The 24828-nt window shown below is 45.6% G+C and overlaps 1 protein-coding gene across 2 annotated transcripts in view; it reads left to right on the top strand.

Annotated features, from left to right (window-relative positions):
- Positions 1-24828, top strand: part of RBL1 (RB transcriptional corepressor like 1) — a 99591-nt gene that overhangs the window by 70726 nt on the left and 4037 nt on the right. For both annotated transcript variants that reach the window (XM_075011414.1, XM_075011415.1), the window contains 4 exons: positions 8966-9183; positions 12292-12468; positions 13154-13225; positions 13396-13486. In XM_075011414.1, coding sequence (XP_074867515.1) covers positions 8966-9183; positions 12292-12468; positions 13154-13225; positions 13396-13486 — 558 coding nt within the window. The remainder of the gene's footprint in view (positions 1-8965; positions 9184-12291; positions 12469-13153; positions 13226-13395; positions 13487-24828) is intronic.

Here is a 24828-nt window from a genome sequence, read left to right as displayed (position 1 = left end):
CTGTGACAGCTGAGTCCTAAGCACTGTGTCAGATCGAGCTAAGCAAAACAGTTCATTGCCACCCTCCCCATCTCCAAATACATCTTCAGGAACCCACTCAGAAAACACTGCTTGTCAAGCTGGTCAGCTTTCTGTTGACATGAAAAGTGGAGGAGGATGTTCTGCTGGAACACTCAGGAACGCAACTTTTACTCACAGTGCTTCCTGATAACAAAGTATAATGATGGATGAGACTTTTTGTGGCCCGAACAAATTGAATAATACATAAGATTTCCCATGATGTGAAATCTTCCTGTATGGACTCCCCTGATGATTGTAGTGACAGTCTAGATTTTTATATACACTATTTCTGCAACTGTGGACACTGAAATTATATGCAAACAACACCAAGGCTGTGTCTACACTAGCCAAAAACTTCAAAATGGCCATGCACGTGGCCATTTTGAAGTTTAGTAATGAAGTGTTGAAATACATATTCAGCGCCTCATTAGCATGCTGGCGGCCACGGCACTTCGAAATTGACGTGGCTCACTGCTCCGTGGCTCGTCCAGACGGGGCTCCTTTTTGAAAGGACCCCAGCTACTTCGAAGTCCCGTTATTCCTATCTGCTTATAGGAATAAGGGGACTTCGAAGTAGCCGGGGTCCTTTAGAAAAGGAACCCCATCTAGACGAGCTGCATCAATTTCGAAGTGCCGCAGCTGCCCCCATGCTAATGAGGCACTGAATATGTATTTCAGCGCTTCATTAGTAAACTTTGAAATGGCCATTTGCATGGCCATTTCAAAGTTTTTGGCTAGTGTAGATGTAACCCAAGTGAAACACTGTTCTGAACACTATGCTGTCCAGAGTCTCAGAAATAACTTGAACATTATCAAGCTGGCTGACAAAGGGGTTGCTATCATCATCGTGAATAAATCAGACTATGATCAGGAGGCAGCTAGACAACTCTCCAACACCACATTTTACAGACCTCTTCCCTAAGATCCCACTTTAGAATTTCACAAGAAACTACACCATCTATTTAAAGAGCTCCCTGCCTCTACTCAAGACCAAATTCACTCAGGCACACTATCTGAGCTCCGACCTAGATTATTTTATTTACTGCCTAAAATCCACAAACCTGGAAACCCAGGATGCCCTAACATTTCAGGTATTGGCATCCTTACTACTGGACTGTCCAGCTATGTAGACTCCTTCCTCATACCCTACGCCACCAGCACTCCTACCTATCTCCGAGATACCACTGACTTCTTGAGGGAATTACAAAATATTGGAAAACATCCTGACAATTCCATGCTTGCCACCATGGATGTAGAGGCACTCTACACCAATATTCCACATGAAGATGGACTACAAGCTAACAGGAATACCATCCCTGATGTTACCACAGCAAATCTGGTGGCTGACCTATGTAACTTTGTTCTCACCCACAATTATTTCCAATGTGGGGACAACTTATACCTCCAGATTAGCGTCACTGCTGTGGGCACCCACATGGCCCCACAGTATGCTCACATTTTTGTGGCTGACTTAGAATGCTGATTCCTTAGCTCTCGACCAGTTACCCCTCTTTTACTTACACTAAATCGATGACATCTTTATCATTTGGACCCACAATAAAGAGACTCTGGAAGAATTCCATAAAGATTTTAATAACCTGCACCCTACTATCAATCTCAGCCTTGGCTGTTCCACACAAGAAATATATTTCTTGGATGCCACAGTACAAATCACTGATGGCCACATCGACAACACACTCTACTGGAAATGCACTGACTGCTACACTTACCTGCATGCTTCCAGCACGCACCACACAATCCATTGTTCATAGTCAAGCCCTTAGATACCATCACATCTGCTCTGATCCTACTGACAGAGACTGGAAACTTCAAGACTTCTTCCAAGCATTTATAAAACCTTAATTACTCACCTTGACAAGTAAAAAAAACAGATTGACAGGGCCAGATGAATACCCAGCAACCAGCTACTTCAAGATAGGCCCCAGAAGATCAATAACAGAACACTACATGTCATCACCTATAGCCCCCAACTCAAACCCCTGCAATGCATCATAAAAAAACTTAGTCTATTCCAGATCATGATGCTACTCTCCAGAAGGCCCTGGGTGACAGGCCTGTCCTCTCCTATAGACAACCTCCTAACCTGAGAGAGATTCTCACTAGCAATCACAGGTTACACCACAATAATACTAATCCTGGAACTTTTCCTTACAACAAACCCCGCTGCCAACTTTGTCCACATGTTTATTCTGGGGATACCATCACTGGACCTAACGATGTTAGTTACAAGATCCAGGGCACATCCTCGTGCACTTCAAGCTACCTTTTATATGCCACTATGTTCCAACAATGCCCTGCCACTATGACAAAGGTTTTGCCCAGGCTGTCCAATGGACACAGAGCAGACATGAGGCATCTCAATACACATAAGCCAGTCAGTGAACACTTCAATGGAGTAGGCCATTTTGTTAAAGACATGAGAATTTGTGTCCTAGGACAAAGAGAATTTAGAAACAGATTACATCCAGCAATTTGTGAATTGGAATTCATATTCGACACGTTAACACATAGTATAAACAGACACACCAATTACCTCACACATTACAAGGACTGCTTCCCTTCCTTTGATGCTTGTAATTATCTCAGGCAGGACACTTAACATTCCCCATCCCTCTGCCACCTACTTCAGTTTTATGTACTTCATTTGTCGGATATTACCCTTTTTTTGGTCTTCTGTACGTATAAATGTCAGTCTGCATTGGAAATGAGGTTGATCTTATGAAGTGGACCTGTCCCATGAAATCTCATCACCAAATAAATCATTTTGTTAGTTTTTAAAGTGCTACATTTCTGCTGTTTTATTTTGTTGGAGTACAGACTAACACGGCTACCTCTCTGTTAAGATTTCACATGGTCATTCTATCAGATAATCTCCTCGCACAGTCGCAGAATGGCTGATTTGCTGCTCTGGACCTTATTTTCATGTGGCAAGTCTCCTGAGCTAGACATTTCTGCATTTTGTGGAGGAAGAATGCCACTCTCATTACACTGTTTTCCCATCTGTCCTCTCTTCTGCCCCAGGGTGTGCACTAGTGCATGGTATTGTCATGGCATATCTCAGGAGAAATAGAATCCACATGTTCCCTTTCCTCAATGACTGGTTACTGAAGTGTGGCTCCATAGAAGAGCTTTTTACTGGGTCAACACCACACTGCATTTGCTTAACCATCAATGAAACTCACTTTAAACTCAACAAAGCTCCCACTAAAAAAAAAAAAAGTTAGACCCCTGTTAGTTTCCATGAGGTGTCATGAGTTCCTGCTGACCTGTTTCCAGGAACTTAAACCACTCTGCCTCAGTCTAAAGTCTTGGCCTTCCACAGGTGTCTGTGTGTGCTTGAGCCAGTTGAGACACTTGTCTGCCTGCATGCACCTGGTCCTGTTTGGTAGGCTGCACCTTCACTCTCTTCAGATATAGTTCAGTATGGTCCTCTGCCCTGCCTTACATTCTCAGGAGAAGTTGATTCACCTTCCTCCACCAATAACAAGCAGTTCTGTAGCACCTTAAAGACTAACAAACCTTATTAGGTAATGAGTTTTGTGGGTGAGACCCACTTTTTCAAATTTAGAGTAGACAGTTAGAATCCAGGGTTTATGTAGCAGGGGGAAGGGGGATGAAGGAGAGAAAGAAGGGGGTTACATGTCATTAATAGGACTAGAAGTAGAACCAAATTAAGTTAGGTGAGATGTATGCCATTTCTGCAAATATCAAAGGTGGGGAGATTGCCCTCGTAATGCATAAAATAATTGAGGTTCCTGTTAAGGCCTAATTTAAAAGTGTTAAATTTGCAAATGAATTCCAATTCAGATGTCTCCCTTTGTAATCTGATGGTAAAATCCTGTTTAGAATAGCTACTTTTAAATCCTTTTTTGGATGTTCAGGGAGGTTAAAGTGTCCCCCTATATAAGTTCAGGTGTATTCCAATTCCTGATGTTGAATTTATGTCCTTTCATCCTTTGCCATGGAGACTGTTCAATTTGCCCAATGTATATGTCAGAGAGGCATTGCTGGCACTTGATGGCATATATCATAGAACATTAGGACTGGAAGGGGTCTCGAGAGGCCATCGAGTCCAGTCCCTTGCCCCGACGGCAGGACTGACCACTATCTACACCATCCCTGATAGACATCTCTCTAATCTGTTCTTAAATATCTCCAGCGAGGGAGATTCCACAACCTCCCTTGGCAACTTATTCCAGTACTTGACCACCCTGACAGTTAGGAACTTTTTCCTAATGTCCAACCTAAACTTCCCTTGCTGCAGTTGAAGTCCATTGCCTCTTGTTCTCTCCTCAGAGGCCAAGAAGAACAAGTTTTCTCCCTCCTCCTTATGACACCCTTTAAGATATCTGAAAACTGCTATCATGTCCCCCCTCAATCTTCTTTTTTCCAAGCTAAACAAGCTCAATTCTTTCAGCCTTTCTTCATAAGTCACGTTCTCCAGACCTTTTATCATTCTAGTTGCTCTTCTCTGGACCTTCTCTAATTTCTCCACATCTTTCTTGAATTGGGGTGCCCAGAACTGGACACAATATTCCAGCTGAGGTCTAACCAGCGCAGAGTAGAGCGGTAGAATGATTTCTCATGTCTTGTTCACAACACACCTGCTAATGCATCCCAGAATCGTGTTTGCTTTTTTTGCAACAGGATCACACTGTTGACTCATATTTAACTTGTCATCTACTAGAACCCCTAGGTCCCTTTCTGCTGTACTCCTTCCTAGACAGTCTTTTTCCCATTCTGTATGTGTGAAACAAATTATTCCTTCCTAAGTGCAGCACCTTACATTTATCTTTATTAAACTTCATCCTGTTTACTTCAGACCATTTCTCTAATTTATCTAGATCATTCTGAATTATGACCCTATCCTCCAAGGTAGTTGCAACCCCTCCCAGCTTGGTATCATCTGCAAACTTAATAAGCGTACTTTCTATGCCAATATCCAAATCATTAATGAAGATATTGAACAGAACTGGTCCCAAAACAGACCCCTGCGGAACCCCACTTGTTATGCTTTTCCAGCTGGATTGAGCACCATTAACTACTCCTCTCTGGGTGCGATTAGCCAGCCAGTTATGCACCCACCTTATTGCAGCGAGATTTAAGTTGGACTTGCCTAGTTTGTCGATAAGAATATTATGCGAGACCGTATCAAATGCTTTACTAAAGTTTAGGTATACCACATCCACTGCTTCTCCCTTATCTACGAGTCTCGTTATCGTGTCAAAAAAAGCTATCGGGTTGGTTTGACGTGATTTGTTTTTTACAAAACCATGCTGCCTGTTCCCTATCACTTTACTACCTTCCAAGTGCTTGCAGATGACTTCCTTAACTACCTGCTCCATTATCTTTCCTGGCACAGAAGTTAAGCTTACTGGCCTGTAATTTCCTGGGTTGTTCTTATTCCCCTTTTTGTAGATGGGCACTATATTTGCCCTCTTCCAGTCTTCTGGAATCTCTCCTGTCTCCCATGACTTTTTCCCTTCAGTTTTTCCTCCCATGGGATCTTACCTGCCAGCTCTCTGAGTTTACCAAAATCTGCCTTCCTGAAATCCATCATCTCTATTTTGCTATTTTCTCTCCTACCAGTCCTTAGAATTGTGAATTCTATGATTTCATGATCACTTTCACCCAAGCAGCCTCCCACCTTCAAATTCTCGACCAAGTCCTCCTTATTTGTCAAAATCAAATCCAGAACAGTTTCTCCCCTGGTGGCTTTTTCAAGTTTTTGGAATAAAAAATTGTCTCCAATGCAGTCTAAGAACTTATTGGATAGTCTGTGCCCCGCTGTATTAGTGTCCCAGCATATATCTGGATAGTTAAAATCACCCATCACCACCAAATCCTGGGCTCTGGATGATTTTGTTAGTTGCTTTAAAAAAAAGCATCATCCACCTCTTCCACCATGTTTGAGGATGTGCAGGTATATGAACCCTGGTGGCATGGCTGATGTGGTTAGTAGGTCCAGTGATCATGTCACTAGTGTAGATATGTGAACAGAGCTGGCAACAGGGATAGGTCGTTGGGTTAGTTTCTGTGGTGTGGTATGTGGCAGCTGGTGAGTATCTTCTTGAGGTTGGGTGGCTGACTGTGGGAGAGGACAGGCCTTTCACGTAGGGCCTGTAAGAGTGAGGGATCATAAGAACATAAGAATGGCCATACTGGGTCAGACCAAAGGTCCATCCAGCCCAGTAGCCTGTCTGCTGACAGTGGCCAGTGCCAGGTGCCCCGGGGGGGAAGAGTGGGGAGGGAGGGGAGGAACCGAAGGCAATGATCAAGCTATTTGTCTCCTTCCATCCATCCCTAGCCTCTGACAATCGGAGGCCAGAGACTCCATTCCTACCCTTGACTAGTAGCCTTTTATGGACCCTAACCTCCATGAATTTATCCAGCTCTTTCTTAAATTCTGTTACAGTCCTAGCCTTCACAGTCTCTTCTGGCAAGGAGTTCCACAGGTTAACTGTGCGCTGAGTGAAGAACTTTTTTATTAGTTTTATACCTGCTACTCATTCATTTCACTTGGTGTCCTCTAGTTCTTGTATTATGGGCATGAGTAAATAACTTCTCCTTATTCACCCTCTTCACACCTGTCAGAATTTTATATACCTTTATCATGTCCCCCCCTCAGTCTCCTCTTTTTCTAAACTGAAGAGTCCCAGTCATGTTCCTGTGGAGGTTGTAGATTGTCAGTGATGCGCTGAAGGGGTTTAAGCTGAGGACTATGGGTGATAACAAGTGGTGTTCTGTTATTTTCCTTGTTGGGCTGTCATGAAGTAGGTGACTTCTGGGTACTTGTCTGGTTCTGTCAATGTGTTTCTTTACTTCCCGTGGTGGCCAATGTTTGATAAAAATCTTAGGGTGGGGTTTTGTCTCTTAGTGGGATTGGATCAGATACGATTGTATGTTCCTTCACCAGTCCTAGGTTGAAACATGGAGATATACACATCTCCTAGAACTGAAAGGGACCTTGAGAGATCAGAGTCTGGTCCACTGCCCTCATGGCACGGCCTATCACCAACAGGTTTTTGTTGTTTAAATCTAACCTGCCCCAGACCCTTGGATGGCCCTCTTAAAGACTGAACTCGCAATACAAGGCCAGTGCTCTAACCACTAAACTATCCTTCCCTCAAATTCCTTATGCTGATGGGAGTCCCTACACAATGTGTGTGTTAGTCCATTTAGCCTTTTCAGATCAAGTCAGTGGTTACTAATGCTTGCCTTGTGAGTTGGTGGGTACCTCTGGACTCTTTGAAGGTGCAGTGCCAGTGGTTGGACAGGAATCCTCTTTTTGTATCAAAGTGTTGGAACTTGGGGCCATCCATTATACGTGCCTTACCTTCTGGGATACAGTGGTTCACGTACTCACTGACAGTACCACCATGGTGATATTGTGTGAACAAACAAGGGGCTACTTGCCTGGAGGCAATCAACCTGTTGCAATTTTGCACTGAAGACATCCTCCAGTAGAAATCTGCTTGCTGGGTATGCAGGGTAGTCTGACAGACCATCGTGGCTAGCTTTTCTTCCTGAGCCAGGGATGGTCCCTGGAGGAGAGTGTGCTCCATGTCAGCTTTGCAACATGGGACATCCCTGTGATTGATCTTTTTGTGATAAGGGAGAACAAAGTTTCAGCTATTCTGTTCTTCAGGATCTCTGTCTGAAGCTTTCCACTACAGCTGGTAGTCAATTCTTTTGTAACTTTTCCACCTGTTGCAGTCAATCATAAGGTCATTCTCAAGGTGGATTGGGCCAAGCTCATCCTCATTGCTTCAGCATGACAGACAGTCCTGGTTCACAGATCTCCTTGCTTTGTCAATTTTTTGAAAAACTAACAAAATCATCCTAACCACAGAGTTGATGGTCATGGGGGATTTCACCTACCCAGACATCTGCTGAGAAAAAAAAACAGCAGGGCACAGATTATCCAATAAATTCTTGAAATGTATTGGAGAATTTTTTTTTTTTTATTTCAGAAGGCAGAGAAAGCTAGTAGGTGGGAGGCTGTTTTAGATTTGATTTTAATAAATAAGGAGGAACTGATAGGGAAGATGAAAGTGGAAGGCAGCTTCAGTGAAAATTACCAGGAAATGAAAGAGTTTGTGATCTTAAGGAAGGGTAGAATGGAGAACAGCAAAATAAATACAATGGTTTCAAGAAAGCAGACTTTACTAAACTCAGAGAGTTGGTATGATGTTAGTGAACCAGAGGCCGTGGGCTGGGAGGCTCGTGGGACGAGGGCTGGGAGTCCTGCTGTGCAGGAGCCCTGTGACAAGGGGGCCAGCAGCCCTGTGCAGGCAAGCCCAGCAGGGTTTGTGTCCCCTGTGTTGGAGTCAGCATTTGCAGGACTGGGGCCATATCCGACAGCCCAACTGGGGCTGGAGCCAACATCACTGGATATCTGGCAGCCTAGCCAAGGCTTGAACTAGTGTCTCCCACTGACAGCCTGGTCAGGGCTGGTGCTAGCATCCCCCAGTGACAGCCTGGCCACGGCCAGAGATAAGGGAGCCATCAGGGCTGGAGGTGGGGGGCCAGCGGGGAAAGTGGACCTGGTGGCAGGAAGTGTTGGAAGGCTGGGGGTCTGGAAGTAGGGTACCTCCCCTGGTCTGGCAAATTCCCTCATTCAGGGCAAGTCAGGTCCTGAGGGTTGCAGACCAGGGAGGTGCAAGCTGTAGTGTCTCTCACTTTAAGTATTTTCAAGAATATGATAAAGTTGTTCCTTTATGAATGCACTGCCAGAGAAACAAATATTCCTTTGACCTCAAACACTGCAGAACAATCTTCCTTAATATTAAATGTTTCTGTGAATTTTGATTGTATGTGAAATTACACTGTGCAGCTTGTCTACAAAATAATGTGTTTCTACAAAATATATGCTTTCAAAAAGGTATTGCAAGTGAGACTGGAGGGATCACCTTGATTCCCATTTCAGTGAGTTTATCTCAACAACCTAAAGTGGAGAGTCATGGACAAGTACCTCTCACTGCTCAAGCTTTAGTTGGTGCCTCTCCAAACCATTCCCGTATGAATCAAGCACAGGAAGCACACCAGTCAGCAGGAAGTAAACCAAAGAAAACTGGCTCCCTGGCACTATTTTACAGAAAGGTAAATATCCTGGTTAAGAGGCTCTTTGTATTAAGTGTCTGTCTTTATTTAAGAGAGACAAGGTGGGTGCAGTAATCTTTTATTGACCAGGTATTCTATTATGTTAATGCTTGATTATATATAAACTTATCTGTCTCTCAGAAAACTGTTCCATCATACTCCTTTGTTATTCAGTTACTTTTTCTTTCTTTCTTTACTAATAAAGGCACTTGAGCCAGAAAATTATTTTAAAACCTATTACTAAAAATCACTTTTCAGATCCACTAATTAAGGTCAGATTGGTTGTTTTCTGATCTACTTAGTTGACAGGCAGCATGTTGGTGCTTTTTGGTTCCTTATTCTTGTTGCCTCCCAGCTCTACTGAAGGTGCAGATAGCAGACAAGCTCTGACTTGTTAGTGTAGGGGTCTGCAGCCAAAATAGCAAGAAGAGCTGTTTTTTTTTGTTTTTTTCAAATTTGGTTACAAAATGAATACTTCAAGAACCATAATGTGGATAAGTGTAAGGTAATGCACATGGGAAAAAATAACCCCAACTATACTTCCAATATGATGGGGGCTAATTTAGTTATAATTAATCAGGAAAGAGATCTTGGAGTTATCTTGGATAGTTCCTTGAAAACATCCATGCAGTGTGCAGCGGCAGTCAAAAAGGCAAATAGGATGTTAGGTATTATTAAAAAAGGGATAGAAAATAAGACAAGGAGTATGGCCATTCTTACGTTCTAATGCACATGAATGAGAGACAGGTCTTAATAAATAACGTCAAACCATACTTTTGGCAACCTATATTTTAAAAACAGCACGCACACAATGATTTGTCATCTCCACCCAAATACATACTGGGAAATAAAATTAAACTTACTTTCATCCCTGGGGATTGCCATATTAGACCAGATCTGTGATCCATTCAGCCCAGCAAACTGTTTGACAATGCTGCAGAAGAAGGTAGGAAAAAACTCATACCGAATAGGTATGAAATAGCCTGACTGTAGGAGAAGCTTCTTCCTAAACCCAGTCAACTAGAGGTTGACTTCTGATATCATCTGAAGCTTAAGCATTTGCAATTACATTGTCTCTTGTACTGAAAGGATATAATGTAATTATGGATGTGCTCATTATCCATGTAAATATTTAACCCTTTTCTGAGTCCTAGTGAGGTCCAACATCAGTCCTATCTAGTGGCCAATGAGTATCAGAAATTAATTGGGAATCCAAAGGGGGTCAATTTAGGAGCATACAGTATAGTAATCTTATTTACAATGGGTGTTCTTTGCATTTGTGTGGAAATAACAGCTCATAATCTTACATTTCTATTTTGTTTTAAAATGTCTCTCTTTGAAACATGTTACTAATTTTCTCCTAGTCTCTAACTTCTTTATTGTATCCCACTACAGCATTTACCCATCTCTCCTTTATTTCCAGTTACTAAATCATACCGAAAGGCAATTAAAATACATTAAACACATTCCTAATGTTATTTTTCCATAAAAGCAATGGATGACTCTCCCAAAGAGATGTTATCATTTCACAAATGCAAGGGCAGAAGGTGGTCCATGAAAAAATTTCTCTTTTCAGTTTTGAACCAAAAACATTTTGAGAAATTCCCATTTTAAAACTGCAGCAGGCATGGGGAAATGTAACTGCCATACCTGTCTGGACCAGCACCCCACTCGCTGCAGCCTGCCACACCATGCTCTGCTTGAGCCTAGATGGGATCTGGACCCCACAAGGAGAGTTGTGCTGAAACACACAGGTGCAGCAAAAGGGCCAGCCTCCCTCTGCACCTGTTGCCCTGCCCAGACTTGAGAGGAGGAGGGAGAGTCGAGCACTGGCCAGACTGGAGATATGAGCTATTGTTCTAGGAGCAGCAGGGCGGGATCATTCCAGCATCCAGAGCTGCAGAGGAGTCAGCATCTGGATCTGCAAATAACTCTATAAAGATCCACAGGTTGCTGACCCCTGCCTTAGGTGTTTTGCCAAAATTCTCAAAGAAAGATCATGCTCATAGACCCTGTAGGCTGAAACAACTCCTCAAATAAGGGTGTTTTTTCTCCTAAATCTTTGAACTCATTTTCCTGTAATGGATTTTAAACTAGGACTTGGGAATTGTCATCTCTCTTTCCTCAGCTGCATGTGTCAGATATGCTGAAGGGAAGACTGTCCTCTTGTAACTGATCAGTGTTCAGATGCACACTCTTATTTTTGGTTTCTTTCCTGTCTCTGAAAATTCTGTTCTATCATCTCTTCTGTTGGAAGTAATATCTTCTCTTCTGCGTGTCTCTTAGAATTTTTTCAATAGAAGAGATAATTAAAAGTCTACTCTTCCAGATAAAAATATCTTGTTTATTCTTAGCCCTCATAATGAGGGGAAAGAACTTCCAACACTTCCTGCTCATTGGGAGGGGTCAGCTAGGTTGAGTAGTTTAGGTACAATGCTTGTCAAATTATATTGGCCAGCTGGATCAAACTTTGTATTTCTGAAAACTGCAAGGCAGAGATGACAACTCAGTATTTGAACACATTCTACTAAGAAGAACCATTTTCAGAAACTGGTAGGATGGTACCTTTTGATAAATGTAATACTTTTCATTAGATTATGTTTTAGCTGATGGAGTCTCATTTTTATCCTCTCTAATTTGTTGCTTTGTATAAAGGAATGTGCGATATAATATAGATCAGGGGTCGGCAACCCCGGCACGTGTGCCAAGAGTGGCACGCAAACTAATATTCATTGGCACACAAGCTGTACATCACTTCTTGGTCATGAAGACAAATTATATTTTGCTAAATAGGATTCTGATTTGTTGTTTTCCCTGCTTTAACTTTTTGAATGTTTGTGTTTGATGCTGTGGAGGATTTGCCTGGAGCTAAAACACAAAGAGCTGTAGCTGAGATCCAAATGTTGCTGAAAACTGACAGGTAGCAGTACTTACCTAGCTATTTAATCATGGACTTGGAGTACATACAGCCCATCCATCTCAGACTGCTTTCTGGCATTCTTCCTTGTAGTTGCTGGTATGCTTTGTTGTTTTAAGACTCTCAATTGTAATAAACTAGAATCAAGATTCAGTTAGCTTCATTCTTTGTTGTGCTGTTTTCCCTCACAGGTGTATCATTTGGCAAGTGTGCGCTTGCGTGATTTGTGCTTAAAACTGGATGTTTCCACTGAGTTGCGCAGGAAGATATGGACATGTTTTGAGTTCACATTAGTTCATTGTACTGATCTAATGAAAGACAGGCATTTGGATCAACTCCTCCTTTGTGCCTTTTACATTATGGCAAAGGTAATGTGTTGTTTTGGAAGCGTCAGATCTTAAGTCATTTCCAGCAACTAATAAAATAAACTGAACATTTACTATCCAATTGGTTTACTCTTGATCTCTTACTAGGGTGGTGAACTGTTTCCAAGGTGTTGATAAGGCCCAGAAGTCTTTCTTTTCCTTTGCTTTTCATACACTTTTGATTCAGAACTGGATGGCACTCCTCTTTTGAGCCCATTCATACTGTTCAGTTGTCTGCTAGAGAGGACATACACTCTACTTTTTGTCATGCATGTGAGGAATTAATTTTATGTGCACCAATATGGAGGTGATACATGGCAGGGGTGGGGTCACGGGGTTTGAAGTGCAGGAAAAAGCTCAGGGCTGGATCAGAGGGTTGGCATGCCTGGAAGTGAGGGCTCCTCCTGGAGTGCAGGCTATGGGGTGGGGGCAGGATGAGGGGTTTAGAGTGTAGGACAGGTCTCTGGCCTAGGACAGAGGGTTGGGATGAGGGCTTTAGGTGGGGATGCAGGCTGTAGGAGGGCACTAGGAGAGAGGCACTTCCCTTGCTGCAGCAGGTTTGGGAGTGGGGGAGAGGCACATCTTCCCACCACAGCCCTGGGTGCCTAAATAAACACACTTTCTGTAATTTGTCATAATTCTTCATGTTTTGTTCAAATAATTCCAGTTGGTTTTTTGTCCTTTTCAGGTGACCAAAGAGGAAAGAACTTTTCAAGACATAATGAAAAGCTACAGAAACCAGCCACAGGCAAACAGCAATGTGAGTAAATAACACTATTTCACCTGTAGATGAATGTTTGATACAAGTTCTCTTTCAAGTAGGCTTGTATTTATATTCAAGATTGAATATTGCATACATTTACCCTGATTTAATCTAAGTTTGAGGTTCTTGTGTTACTTAACATCTTCATTTTCCCCCATATACTGCAGGTTTACAGGAGTGTTTTGTTGAAAAATAATCCCAAAAAGGTTATATCAGAAAATATATACTTAACCCAAGATGCAGAGATGATAGGTGGTGGTAAGTTCATAAAGTTTACTTGCTGTTTTTAAAATGAGTGTTAAAGAACTAATGTGTGTGGTAAAGACCACTAGAACAGTTGCATTTAATTGCAGAGAGGAAAATATTAGCACTTAATTTCATCCTAAACTTTTAAAAAAGCATCAATATTGAAATAAAAAGACACTGATAGATGCTGTGCAGGCTGGGACGTAGAAAAGACATTTCTTCACTGATAATGGCCCCCAACTGAGAAGCAGGTGGAAAAAAAACAACACTCAACTCACACGCTGGGGCACCAGGGTTCCTCTCATGCTCCAGCCCAAATGCAGGTGGGGAAGCCCCCAAGCATTGCTGCAGGCTGGATCAAGCAAGCGGGGGGCTGGCTCCAGCTTGCACACTGTAGGTTTCCGATTCCTAGTTTAAAACCTTGGTAGCAAACATACTTCCTGCATATTATTTTTTATTAGGATTATTTTAATAGATTATATAGGAAGGTTAGGTTTTAATGTCGGTTTTCATAGTTCAAAATTTTATTTCAAATAGGTTTGTTTTTAAAAAAAAAAAAAAAAAAAGAAATTATTTACAATTTTTAAAAAAAAATTGATTTACATAATTGTTTTTTTAAATACCAATTTTTATTTACCCTTCTTCCTTCGGTATCAGACTAGCAAACATGAATTGTTGACCCTGAGTTTCAATGCCCTTTTTCTGACATCAGCCGACCAAGTGGTGTCAAGTCAGAATTGTTGTTGTTTTTGATCTTTTAGCTAGTTTTCAAACCATACGATGTCATTTCTGTCCAAATGCATGTGACCTAACTTTTCACTTAAGTTATCGCTTCTGTGCCTTTTAGCTAACATCCACACTAGTTAGATGTTAATCCCCCTCTTGATGGGAAGAGAAGTCCTATCTTCCCAAGTGTCACAAAGCAGATGAGTGGTAGAGTGGGGAATGGAACTTGCGTGTCCTAAATCCAGGTTTGGTCTGGCTCCTGTTCCAGCGTAAGGTGTCTTAGGGTGCATCTACACTGTGAGATAAAATTGATTTTAATAAATTTGATTTTTTAACCTTGTTCTTATGAATTCGAATTGTCCACAAAGCTTCTTGAAATTTGGCCCACCATTTTTCTATGTCAAGTTTCTGCGTCCCCATTATCCTGTTCAAGTTCGACAGTGTGAGCAGTGCATTGTGGGTACCTATCCCACAGTGCCTTAGTCCCTGTTGCTTGTGGGTGTTTCATGTTTGAATCCCAGAATGCAAAGCACTGTCCCAGGATTCAGAGCGCATAGTAACAACACAAGAACAAACTGGAGATTGACGCATTTCCTGCTGTGGCATTCCAGCACAAACATGGACCCCAAATGCTTCAACTCATAGTGCATGTCATTTCAGCAACCACATTCGTTGTCGTGCAATTTTGCCTTCAATCACAAAGCTTGGTGGTGGTTCAGTATCATGATGATGATAACGGTTTTGAAGAGCAAATCTCCCAACTGTGGTCCAAGAACTCTCAGCTGCTGGCTGCCCTGACTGCTTTGCTGACAGTGGTGCAGCGGTTTTGGACTCCTGAGATCAACACACTGGTGAGACCACATCATGTTGGAGTCCTGGACTGACCAGCTGTGGGTGCAGAACTTTCGCATGCACAAGTCCACTTTTGTGGAACTTTGTGATGTGCTGTCCCCCAGCCTCAAGCACAGCAACACAAGAATTGGTTGGCTCTAACAGTTCAGAAGTGAGTGGCAGTCACTCTGTGGAAGTTTGCAACTCCTGACAGTTAGTGGTCAGTGGCAAATCCAGTTCGAGTTGGGCAGATCTACAGTGGGATCCATGGTGATGCAGGTGGCCCATGCAGTCTGTTGGCATCTCCTCAGGAAGACTTTGACCCTGGGAGATGTACAGACAATAGTGGATGGCTTTGCTGCCCAGCGGTTTCCAAATTGCAGTGAGGCAATATATGGCACACAAATCCCCATCATGGGCCGGACCATCTGGCCGCTGACTATATAAACTGAAGGGGGTACTCCTTGATGGTGTTGCGGGGGTTGGTAGATCACAAAGGTTGCTTCACCAACATCAATGTTGGATTGTCAGGGAGGGTTCATGAAGTGCACATCTTCAGAAATTCTGGGCTGTACAGAAAGCTCCTGGATGGGACTTTTTCCCAGACCAGAAAATCATGATTGGTGATGTGGAGATGCTTATTGTAATATTGGGCCACCCTGCTTACCCTCTGCTACTTTGCTTATGAAGTCCTACACAGGAGCCCTGGATTCCAGCAAGGAAAACTTAAGTCACAGACTCAGCAGGTGCAGAATGGTGGTTGAATGCGCCTTTGGCCATTTAAAAACGAGGTGCAGATGCTTATTGGCCCATTTGGATCTTTCTGAAACCAATGTCTCCACTGTGATTACAGCATGTGCTGTTTTGCACATTTGTGAATCCAGCCGGGAAACTTTCCCGTCCATCTGGAATTTCGAAGCTGAGGCCATATGCAGGGCTTACTCGCAGCTGCCTACACAACCATCCACCAGTGACCAAGCTGAGGCAGCAGCAGTAAGGGACACTTTAACACATACCTTCATGAATGAACTGTAACGCGTTACCAGTGTATTTCTCTGTTGTGATGCCAATAAGTCATACTGGTTACGTCTACACTAGCCTAAAACTTTGAAATGGCCATGCAAATGGCCATTTCGAAGTTTACTAATGAAGGCCATTTCCTAGGAATAAGGGGACTTCAAAGTAGCCGGGGTCCTTTTGAAAAGGAGCCCTGTCTGGATGAGCCGCGCAGCGGCGAGCCACATCAATTTTGAAATGCCACAGCCACCCGCATGCTAACGAGGCGCTGAATATGTATTTCAGCGCTTCATTAGTAAACATTTGCGTGGCCATTTCGAAGTTTTGGGCTAGTGCAGACACAGCCAAAGTGTAGGTATAAATTATCTGATTTCAGAACGGCGAGAGAGAGGAACAGTGGTGTCTCCCAAAGGTCTGTTCTGGGACTTATGTATAAGTGATCTGGAAAAAGGGACTAAACAGTGAGTTGGCAAAATCTGCAGATAATACAAAACTATTCAGGATAGTTAAGACTCAGGCAGGCTGCAAAGAGCTACAGAAGGTTCTTTCAAAACTGAGTGACAACAACAAAATGCCAATTGAAACCTTACGTTGATAAGCACAATGTGATGCACACTGGAAAACATAATCCCAACTAGACATTTAAAATGATGGGGTCTAACTGATGGGGGGTCTACCTGTTACCACTCAGGAAAGATTTTTGGCATCACTGTGGCTAGTTCTTGGGAAAACATCTACTCAGTGTTCAGTGGCAGTCCAAAAAAAAAACAAAACCCCAAACAGAATATTGGGAATCCTTATGAAAGGGACAGGTAAGACAGATAATACCATAAGGTATTGTTTAAAAAAAAAAAAAGTATTTATATTATATAAATCCCTGTATAACAACTCTCTGTATAAATCCATGGTATGCCCACATCTTGAAAACTGCATGCAGATTTGGATGACCCATCCAAAAAAGAGATATATTAAGATTGTAAAACATTCAGAAAAGGACAACAAAAATTATTAGGGTGTGTAACAGCTTCCTTATGATGCAAGCTTAATAAGACCAGGACTTTTCAGCTTGGAAAACAGACAGCTAAGGAGGGAATACAGAGAAAATAGATGAGAAATTCTGTTTGTTCCTCTTTGTAACACAAGAGCTAGGGGTCACAAAATGAAATTAATGGGCAGCAGGTTTAAAACAAATTAAAGGAAGTATTTCTTCACACAACACACAGCCAGCCTGTGGACTTCTGACAGACACTGTTGTGAAGGCCAAGACTATAACAGAGTTTTTTAAAAAAAACAAAAAAAAAAAACAACTAAATTCATGGAGGATCAGTTAATCAATCACTATTAATGGGGATGGGTAGGAAAGAGTGTCCCTGGTTTCTGTGTGCCAGAAGCTGGAAATGAGTGACAAGGAATGGATTGCTTTATGATTACTAAAGAAGACAAACTTACTCGGTCAGGATGTTGCTGAATCCCCATCAATCAGCATTGACAACTATATGTTAGAGGTCGTCCACGAGTTCGTTTACCTCGGGTCCACCATCACTGACACCCTGTTGTTGAACACTGAGCTAAATAGGAGGATCGGAAAAGGGGCCACAACTCTGTCCAGACTCAGCAAGAGAGTGTGGAATAACAACAAGCTGTACATTCACACCAAAATGCAAGTCTACAGAGCCTGCATCCTCAGCACCCTCCTTTATGGCGACGAGACTTGGACCCTGTATGCCCGCCAGGAAAAGAGGCTGAACGTCTTCCACTTGCGCTGCCTCAAGCGCATCCTTGGAATATCATGGAAGGACAGAGTGACCAACACCGCCATCCTCAAGCAAGCTGGAATCCCAACCATGCACACCCTCCTCAGGCAGCGTTGGCTCTGCTGGCTTGGCCATGTCCACAGGATGAATGATGGAAGGATTCCAAAAGACATCCTGTATGGTGAGCTAGCCTCTGGCAAAAGACCTCCCGGAAGCCCCCAGTTGCGCTACAAAGATGTCTACCTCTCTGAGGTCTCTCTTGCAGACATCAAGCTGGACAACTGGGAAGAACTAGCAGACGACCGCAGCAGATGGAGGCAGGGGTTACACAAGGGCCTTCAGAAGGGCGAGATGAAGATCAGACAGCTAGCAGAGGAGAAGTGAGCGCAAAGAAGGCACACTAAGGACTTGCCAGACACCCACCACATCTGCAAGATATGCAGCAAGGACTGCCACTTTCGTGTGGGTCTTCACAGTCACAGTAGACGCTGTAAATGAAGCCCTCAATTGAAACTATAAAGGGCGTGATCCATAGTCTATGCAGACTGAAGGATGCCTACTACTATGATCACTTGTTCTCTTCAGTCCCTCTGAAGCACTATTGGAAGACATGATACTGGGCTAGATGGATGATCGACTTGCTTGACTGTAGCACCCTATGGATCATCCTCTCAAAGATGAGCTGCCCCAAAAATTCATTAGCATCTTGAGACTGCTTCACAGCAATGTTGGTCAATGCTGTGGCAGTCGTAACAGATCCCAAAATGCCCCTTTGAGCTCAAAACAGGTCAAACAAGGCTGCGTCATTCCCCCATCTCCATTCTTCAACGCTGTGACCCTTCACCTCATTGATGGCAAGCTTCCAGATGGGGTGAAGATTGTCTGTAGAACAAATGAGCTTTTCAATCTCAGGAGACTGAAGACTAAAAGCAAGAGCTCCATCATAGACCTCCAATATGCAGATGACAGCATGATTGCTGCTCTTTCTCCCATAGCCCTTCAGACTTTTGTGCCAAAGTCAGTTGTACTCCTGGACCCCAGGTCTTTATTTAGTCCACTGGTCCCACTTTAAGGGCCCAATTGCCCTCTCTGGGGTGAGAGGTGGTCTGGGGGGAATCTGGCACCCACCCACTCATTCCTGGTTTCAGCCCAAGGACCCTGCGCAGCTGCTACTAAGGAGGGCTGACTCCCTTAGCCCTTGGTGCAGCAGCTCTTTTCTATGGTCCACTTCCCCAGAAGATTCTTCTTGATGCCATCTTCAGGCCTCAGCAGCAGTGGGTCCTGCTTCTTGATCTGCTCCAGCTGGATGACCAGTTCTTTCCCAACCTGCGGTTGAGCCCGGAGTGCCCAGGACTAGGAAGGCCACACACTCACTGCTGAAGTTCCTCACCCCAGTGCCCTGCTGTTTTTGGTGGTCCTGATATTCTCCTCTGCTCCTCTCAACCTTTCTCTCTTCCACTATTCTGATCGCCTTGCCTCTCACGCTCTCCCCCGCCCTTACTTTGCTGGGGAAAGGGTTTTAAAGGTAGGTTTAAGTCGAACCACCTGGCCCTAATTGATTTAGGGCAGCCTCCTCCCCAGCTGCTCCCACTCTGATGGCCAGCTCAAAACCATCCTGTTTTTTCTTCTTGTATTTTCTTCCCAGGCCTCAGCCTGCCACACTGTCTTTGCCAAAGCCAAGTGCCTTCGCCAAAGCATACATGAATCTTGGCCTCATAATGAACATCAGAAGACCAAGATGCTCCACCAACCCTCGCCAACAGAACAATCTCATGTACTGTCTATTGAAGTCCATGGAGAGCTGCTGGAAAATGTGGGGCATTTCCCATACCTTGGAAGTCGTCATTCCACTAAAGTTGGCACTGATGTGGAAATCCAGCCTCATCTGAGCTGTGCAAGTTCTGCTTTTGCCCACCTGAAACAGAGAGTCTTCGAGAACTGTGACATCTATGCTAAGACAGAACTCCCTGTGTACCATGCAGTGGTTATTCCACTGCTACTGTATGCATGCGAAACCTGGACAACATACAAGCATCATTTGAAGGCACTTGACGGAGCTGTATTGCCTCTGTCCATAATGAGCATGAAATGTATGTTTAAGGCTTACTTTTGTTCATGGTATTTTTCTTGCAGTTGCCAGGCAGTGAAGATGATGTCTGCTGTTCCTCGGAATGGTTGTAAGCTGCACTAGGATTCTGGGAGAATTTCTTCTTAAGAGTGGCAGGAGTTGATTTGCCGAGATTTGAGCTAAGATTTCCCCTCCCATTGCCAGGAGGGAGACTCCATGATGGTTTCTACAGTCTGACTTGTCACCCTTCTTGAAGAGGCTGATGATCAGTAGGTCTCTGAACTGTTAGGGCATCTGCTCCCTATCTCAGATCTTGAAAATCAGGTGGTGGAGTTGTTTGTGGCGTTCTGACCTGCCGTCTTTGAAGACTGCAGCAGGGATTCTGTCTGGTGCAGTTGCCTTGTTCCACTTCATTGCTTTGATGGCAGCTTGGACCTCACACAGGGTAGGAAGTATTGCAAGATCATCCCTAGGCAGTCGCTGAGGGATTTGGTCAAGGGCTTCTATGACCACAGTGGAGGGGTGATTCAAGATCTCATTATAGTGCTTCTTCCAATGAAAAACAATGGCTTCACTGTCTTTCAAGAGTTGGGAACCCTCCTTTGATCTCGGGATGGCTTCTATGGTTTCTTGGTCCATAAACAGTTTTGGAGGATTGAAGAAACTCTTGTATCATTGAGGGCTGCAAGATGCTGGAGTTCTCATGCCTTCTTGGTCTACCACTAGTTTCTAAGAGCCCTTGTTTTACGTTGGGCTTCAGCCTTGGCCCCGCCATGTGCTTCTCTCTACATTGTGCAGTTGATGTCACTTTGCCAGGCCCTAAAGGCTTTCACATTGTTCTCAACAAACCAGTCCTGATGCTTCCTGGACTGGTAGCCAGTGATTTCTCCACAATCTCCAATGATGTCATTTTTCTGCTACTCTGACCCTGAGGTGGTACCCCAGCCCACTGGTTTTTCTCTGTGAACACTCCAGCACTGGATCACCTGTGGAGTCACTGACACTGCGAGAACACGAGGATTACAGAAGTTTAACCTATACTTATCCATGTAATAGAAAATTCAATGGGAGAGCCAACTCAAAGCAAGCAAGAAGATATCAAGATGTATCAACCTTTGTTACCAAGAGCTCTGTTTACAAGCCCCAATAAGCATCCTTGCATGCTATGCCAGAGCACTTTCAGCATCCATAGCTTTTCTCAACAATGTCCTCATTATCAACATTTGCAGAGCAGCACCTTAGGCATCAGCAAAATAGTATACTATAGAGCACCAGTCACCATTAGATACTAACTTTGGACTCATAGTGTTATCCACCATCAGTAGCACAATTCCAAAGCCCTTTCCTTCCAATGAGTGGCACTGCCCAACAATCTCCTAAAGTAGAGCACCAACGTGGACATTCTTCAAAGAAAATGTTACTCACCTGATGCAGTAGCTGAGGCACTTTTGAGATGTTTGTCCCTGTGGGTACTTTACTATCTTTACTCCTCCCCTCTACTTTGGAGTTTCACATAGGCCGCATCTACACTAGCAGGTGCTTTCGAAATAATTTGCGAAAGGAGTGTCTCTTTCAAAAGATCACAGCACGTCTACATGCAGAAATTGTTGTTCTTAAAGGAATTTTGAAAGAACACAGCCTGCCTTTTGAAATCGCTCTTTTCCTCCCATATCAGGAAGAAGAGTGCCCTCTTTTAAAAAAGAACATGTGTAGATGCTTCATGGGCTGCTCTTTCGAAAGAGGGGGTCCTCCATGGCACTGGACAGCTCAAGTGGAGAGATGCCCCTGCCAGCATGAGCCTGGCTTTATGGTCTCTGCCTCCTGATGTGTTTAAAGACACAGGGACCCAGAAACCCCATGACAGGAAGCAGAGAGCATTCTGGCTGCAGGGAGATTATGCTCCCTATGCAACATGGCCTCGCCGCACCAAAGAGCGACAGCTGCAAGTCCACCTTCACCACGGCCATCTCCCAGGACCCCAGCCTGGGACCAAAGAAAAGGACCCCCTTCTGGAGTGAGATGAGATGAGGGACCTGCTCAGACTTTGGGGGAAGGAGGAAGTTCTCTTCCATACCACCGTGTGGTGCCAGAACGCAGCGGCATTTAGCCATCTCTCCACCAGCCTGACTTCTCAGGGCCACCCTGCCTGCACCCCAGACCAGGTCTGCTCGAAGGTGAAGGAGTTGTGGCAGGCCTATTGCTGAACCCGGGATGCAGCCAGACACTTAGGGGCAGCGCCCATCGGCTGCCCCCACTTTGACAAGCTGGACCTCCTTCTGGTGCAAAGGAAGCAGTCCTCTCAACTGCAATCCTGGATACTGCCTGGCCAGAGCACAAGACAGAGACCAAGCCTGAAGGCTTGGTGAGACCTGCGGGTGGCAGCAGCCCCCAGTGGATAGGTCATGAGACCGAGGCCACCAGTGATGAAAAGGGCTGCAGCAACAGGGCCCTCATCATTGCCATCCCGTCTGGGTCAGCTACCTGGGCCCCCTCCACCTGGGCCTAAACTGAGTTCCTGGAGGTACCCTCAGGTAGGCCCTAGGCACTTCAGACTCCCCAGCGTGTGGGGAGGAGGCTCCTGCATCAGCCACAGCCAGCAGTGGGTGGTTCACATGCCCACCATCCCTAGTCCAGTCCCACCCCAGACAGCTTTGCTCCCCAGGCCCGGGAGAGGGGACATAGACGGCACTCAGCACCCGCCCTCATGGACAGCACCACTGGCCACATGCCCTGGGATGGCTGACCAAAGCCTTGCCATACCCCACCCATCTGGGGATCCTCAGTGGACAGGGTCCCCCAGCGCCTTCAGGCCAGTGGATGGGGGAAGGAGGGGTCCACAGGGAGTTGCAGGAACAGCCCCCAGGGCCAGGTCATAAGACTGATGTCATCCCTCTGTCTCCTTGTGTCTCCACGGCTCCACCTTCGCCGGGGGCTGGCTGAGCCCTGTCCACAGAGCTGGGGAGCCCTGCAGCCCAGTGAAGGGGCCGGGGCACTCCCCCACACCTCCAGCACCCACACAGGGCCACAATGGGGCTCTGCGGTGGAGCCAACAAGAGGAGGAGGCCACCACCACCCGCACAGCTGTCCTGCGGGAGTGGCTGGCGATGGAGTGGTAGGCCTGGGGCCAGGTGGTGGGCACCCTTGACACTCCCACCTAGGTCATGACCGCCTGCCTGTCCCAGCCTCCCACTCCCACGCCAGCCACTCCCATAACGACCCCCCCCCCCCCCACAGCTCCTCCCAGCAGTTCCCCCCGCAGCCCCTGACCTCACTGCCCTGATCCCATACGACTTCCCTCCAACTACCCTGCTGGAACTGGACCAGCTGCTTGTGGCCTGGCGGGCCACATGGAGCCAGCTTCCCCCACCGAGCCCGCAGCTGCAGCACTTCTGCCTCACCCCTACCTTCCCATAGTCCTGGCCTCATCCCAGCCCCACTGGGGACCCTGGACTCGGGGTGGTAGGGGTTCACACAGCTGTCATGGCTCCCGACCCTCCATCCTTGCAGAGGATTAAGGCCCCCCTCCCCCCAGCCCAGAACCCTGCCTCCAAGTTTGGTGCCCCCACCATTGCCCAACATATAGTGTACATAGTTTCTTCTCCCTTCCCTCCATTTGTCTTTGTTTGTATCCCTTGTTGAGTTTCTGGTATGAAAACAGTTCAGCAGTTAATTATGAAGAGTTTATTTACAGCCACCCCTGTGTCCCAAGCACTGGTGGATCAGCAGTGGCGGGGGGCAGTAAGGGTTGCATGCATGGCAGTGGTCAGGGTGGAGGGTGCCTGGGCTTGGGTCAGTGGGGCCCCTGGATAAAGGCCTTCCTGAGTGCCTCTTTGACTCACACCCCATTTGGGTGCACCTGGCAACATGGAGCATGGGGCTGTCTGCTCATAGCTGGGCCCGTCCTCTGCAGCCCACCCCTGCATGAACACTTTCATGCCTGCTCTCTACAGTATTGGGGAGAGTGCAGCAGGCCCCCACCTTGACCAGCAAGTTGGGGAAGCCGACTTCCCGCTGCATGAGTAGGCACCGAAAAATCCCTTCAGGTACCCAAATGCCTGCTCCACTATGTTCTATTCTCCGTTCAGATGGTCATTAAAAATGCCCAGGCTGGGGTCAGTGTGTCCAGTATAGGGCCACATCAGCCACGGGTGCAAGGGGATACCCATGGCATCGGCCAAGGTGCAGGGGGGCATGGTGGTGCCCCCAGCCAGGAGGTCCTGCCAGGGGATGTATGTCTTCTCCTGCAGCCTAGCTAGGAGCTTCTGAATACCTGGGCATTGTGGGCTTGCTTGGAGCAGCCCACACAAATATGCATAAACTGCCGCTTAGTGTCCACGAGGGCCTGGAGCACCACAAATTGCTGCCCCTTGTGGTTGACAGATGCATCCATGCTGTGGTCCGAGGCCTGGATGGCAGTGTGGGTCCCATTCAGAGCCCCAAAGCAGTTGGGGAAGTCCAGCTCCTTGAATCATGTAAGGGTAATGTTGAGATCCCCGACAGACAACCTGGCACAGGAGGGCACTGTTTATGGCCCTGACAACCTGCATGGGGTGGAGAGAGGACACACCATGAGTGCATGGTGGGGTGTTCCACACCCACTCCTGTAGGCTCCCCCAAGCCCAGGATCCTCCTCCCCCATCCTCATGGTGGGTGTGTGACCCGAGCATGGCTCACCTCCAGGAAGACAGCCCCGACGGTGGCTTTGCCCACCCCAAACTGGTGGCCAGCTGAGTGGTGGCTCTCCAGGGTGGCCAGGTTTCACAGGGTAATGTCTACCCTCTTTTGCAGGGGGAGCATGGGCTGCATCTGGGTGTCTTTGTGCCAGAGGGCTGTGGCAAGCCAGTGACATAACTCCAGAAATGTCCACTTGGTCATGCAGAAGTCCTGGAGCCAGCAGTCGTTGTCCCAGTTCCCCAGCACCAGCCAGTCCCACAAGTTGCTGCTGATGGGATAGGCCC

The sequence above is a fragment of the Carettochelys insculpta genome, chromosome 17 (genome assembly GCF_033958435.1).
Source record: "Carettochelys insculpta isolate YL-2023 chromosome 17, ASM3395843v1, whole genome shotgun sequence".
Lineage (NCBI taxonomy): Eukaryota > Metazoa > Chordata > Testudines > Carettochelyidae > Carettochelys > Carettochelys insculpta.
This window is presented reverse-complemented; position numbering and strand designations above follow the sequence as displayed.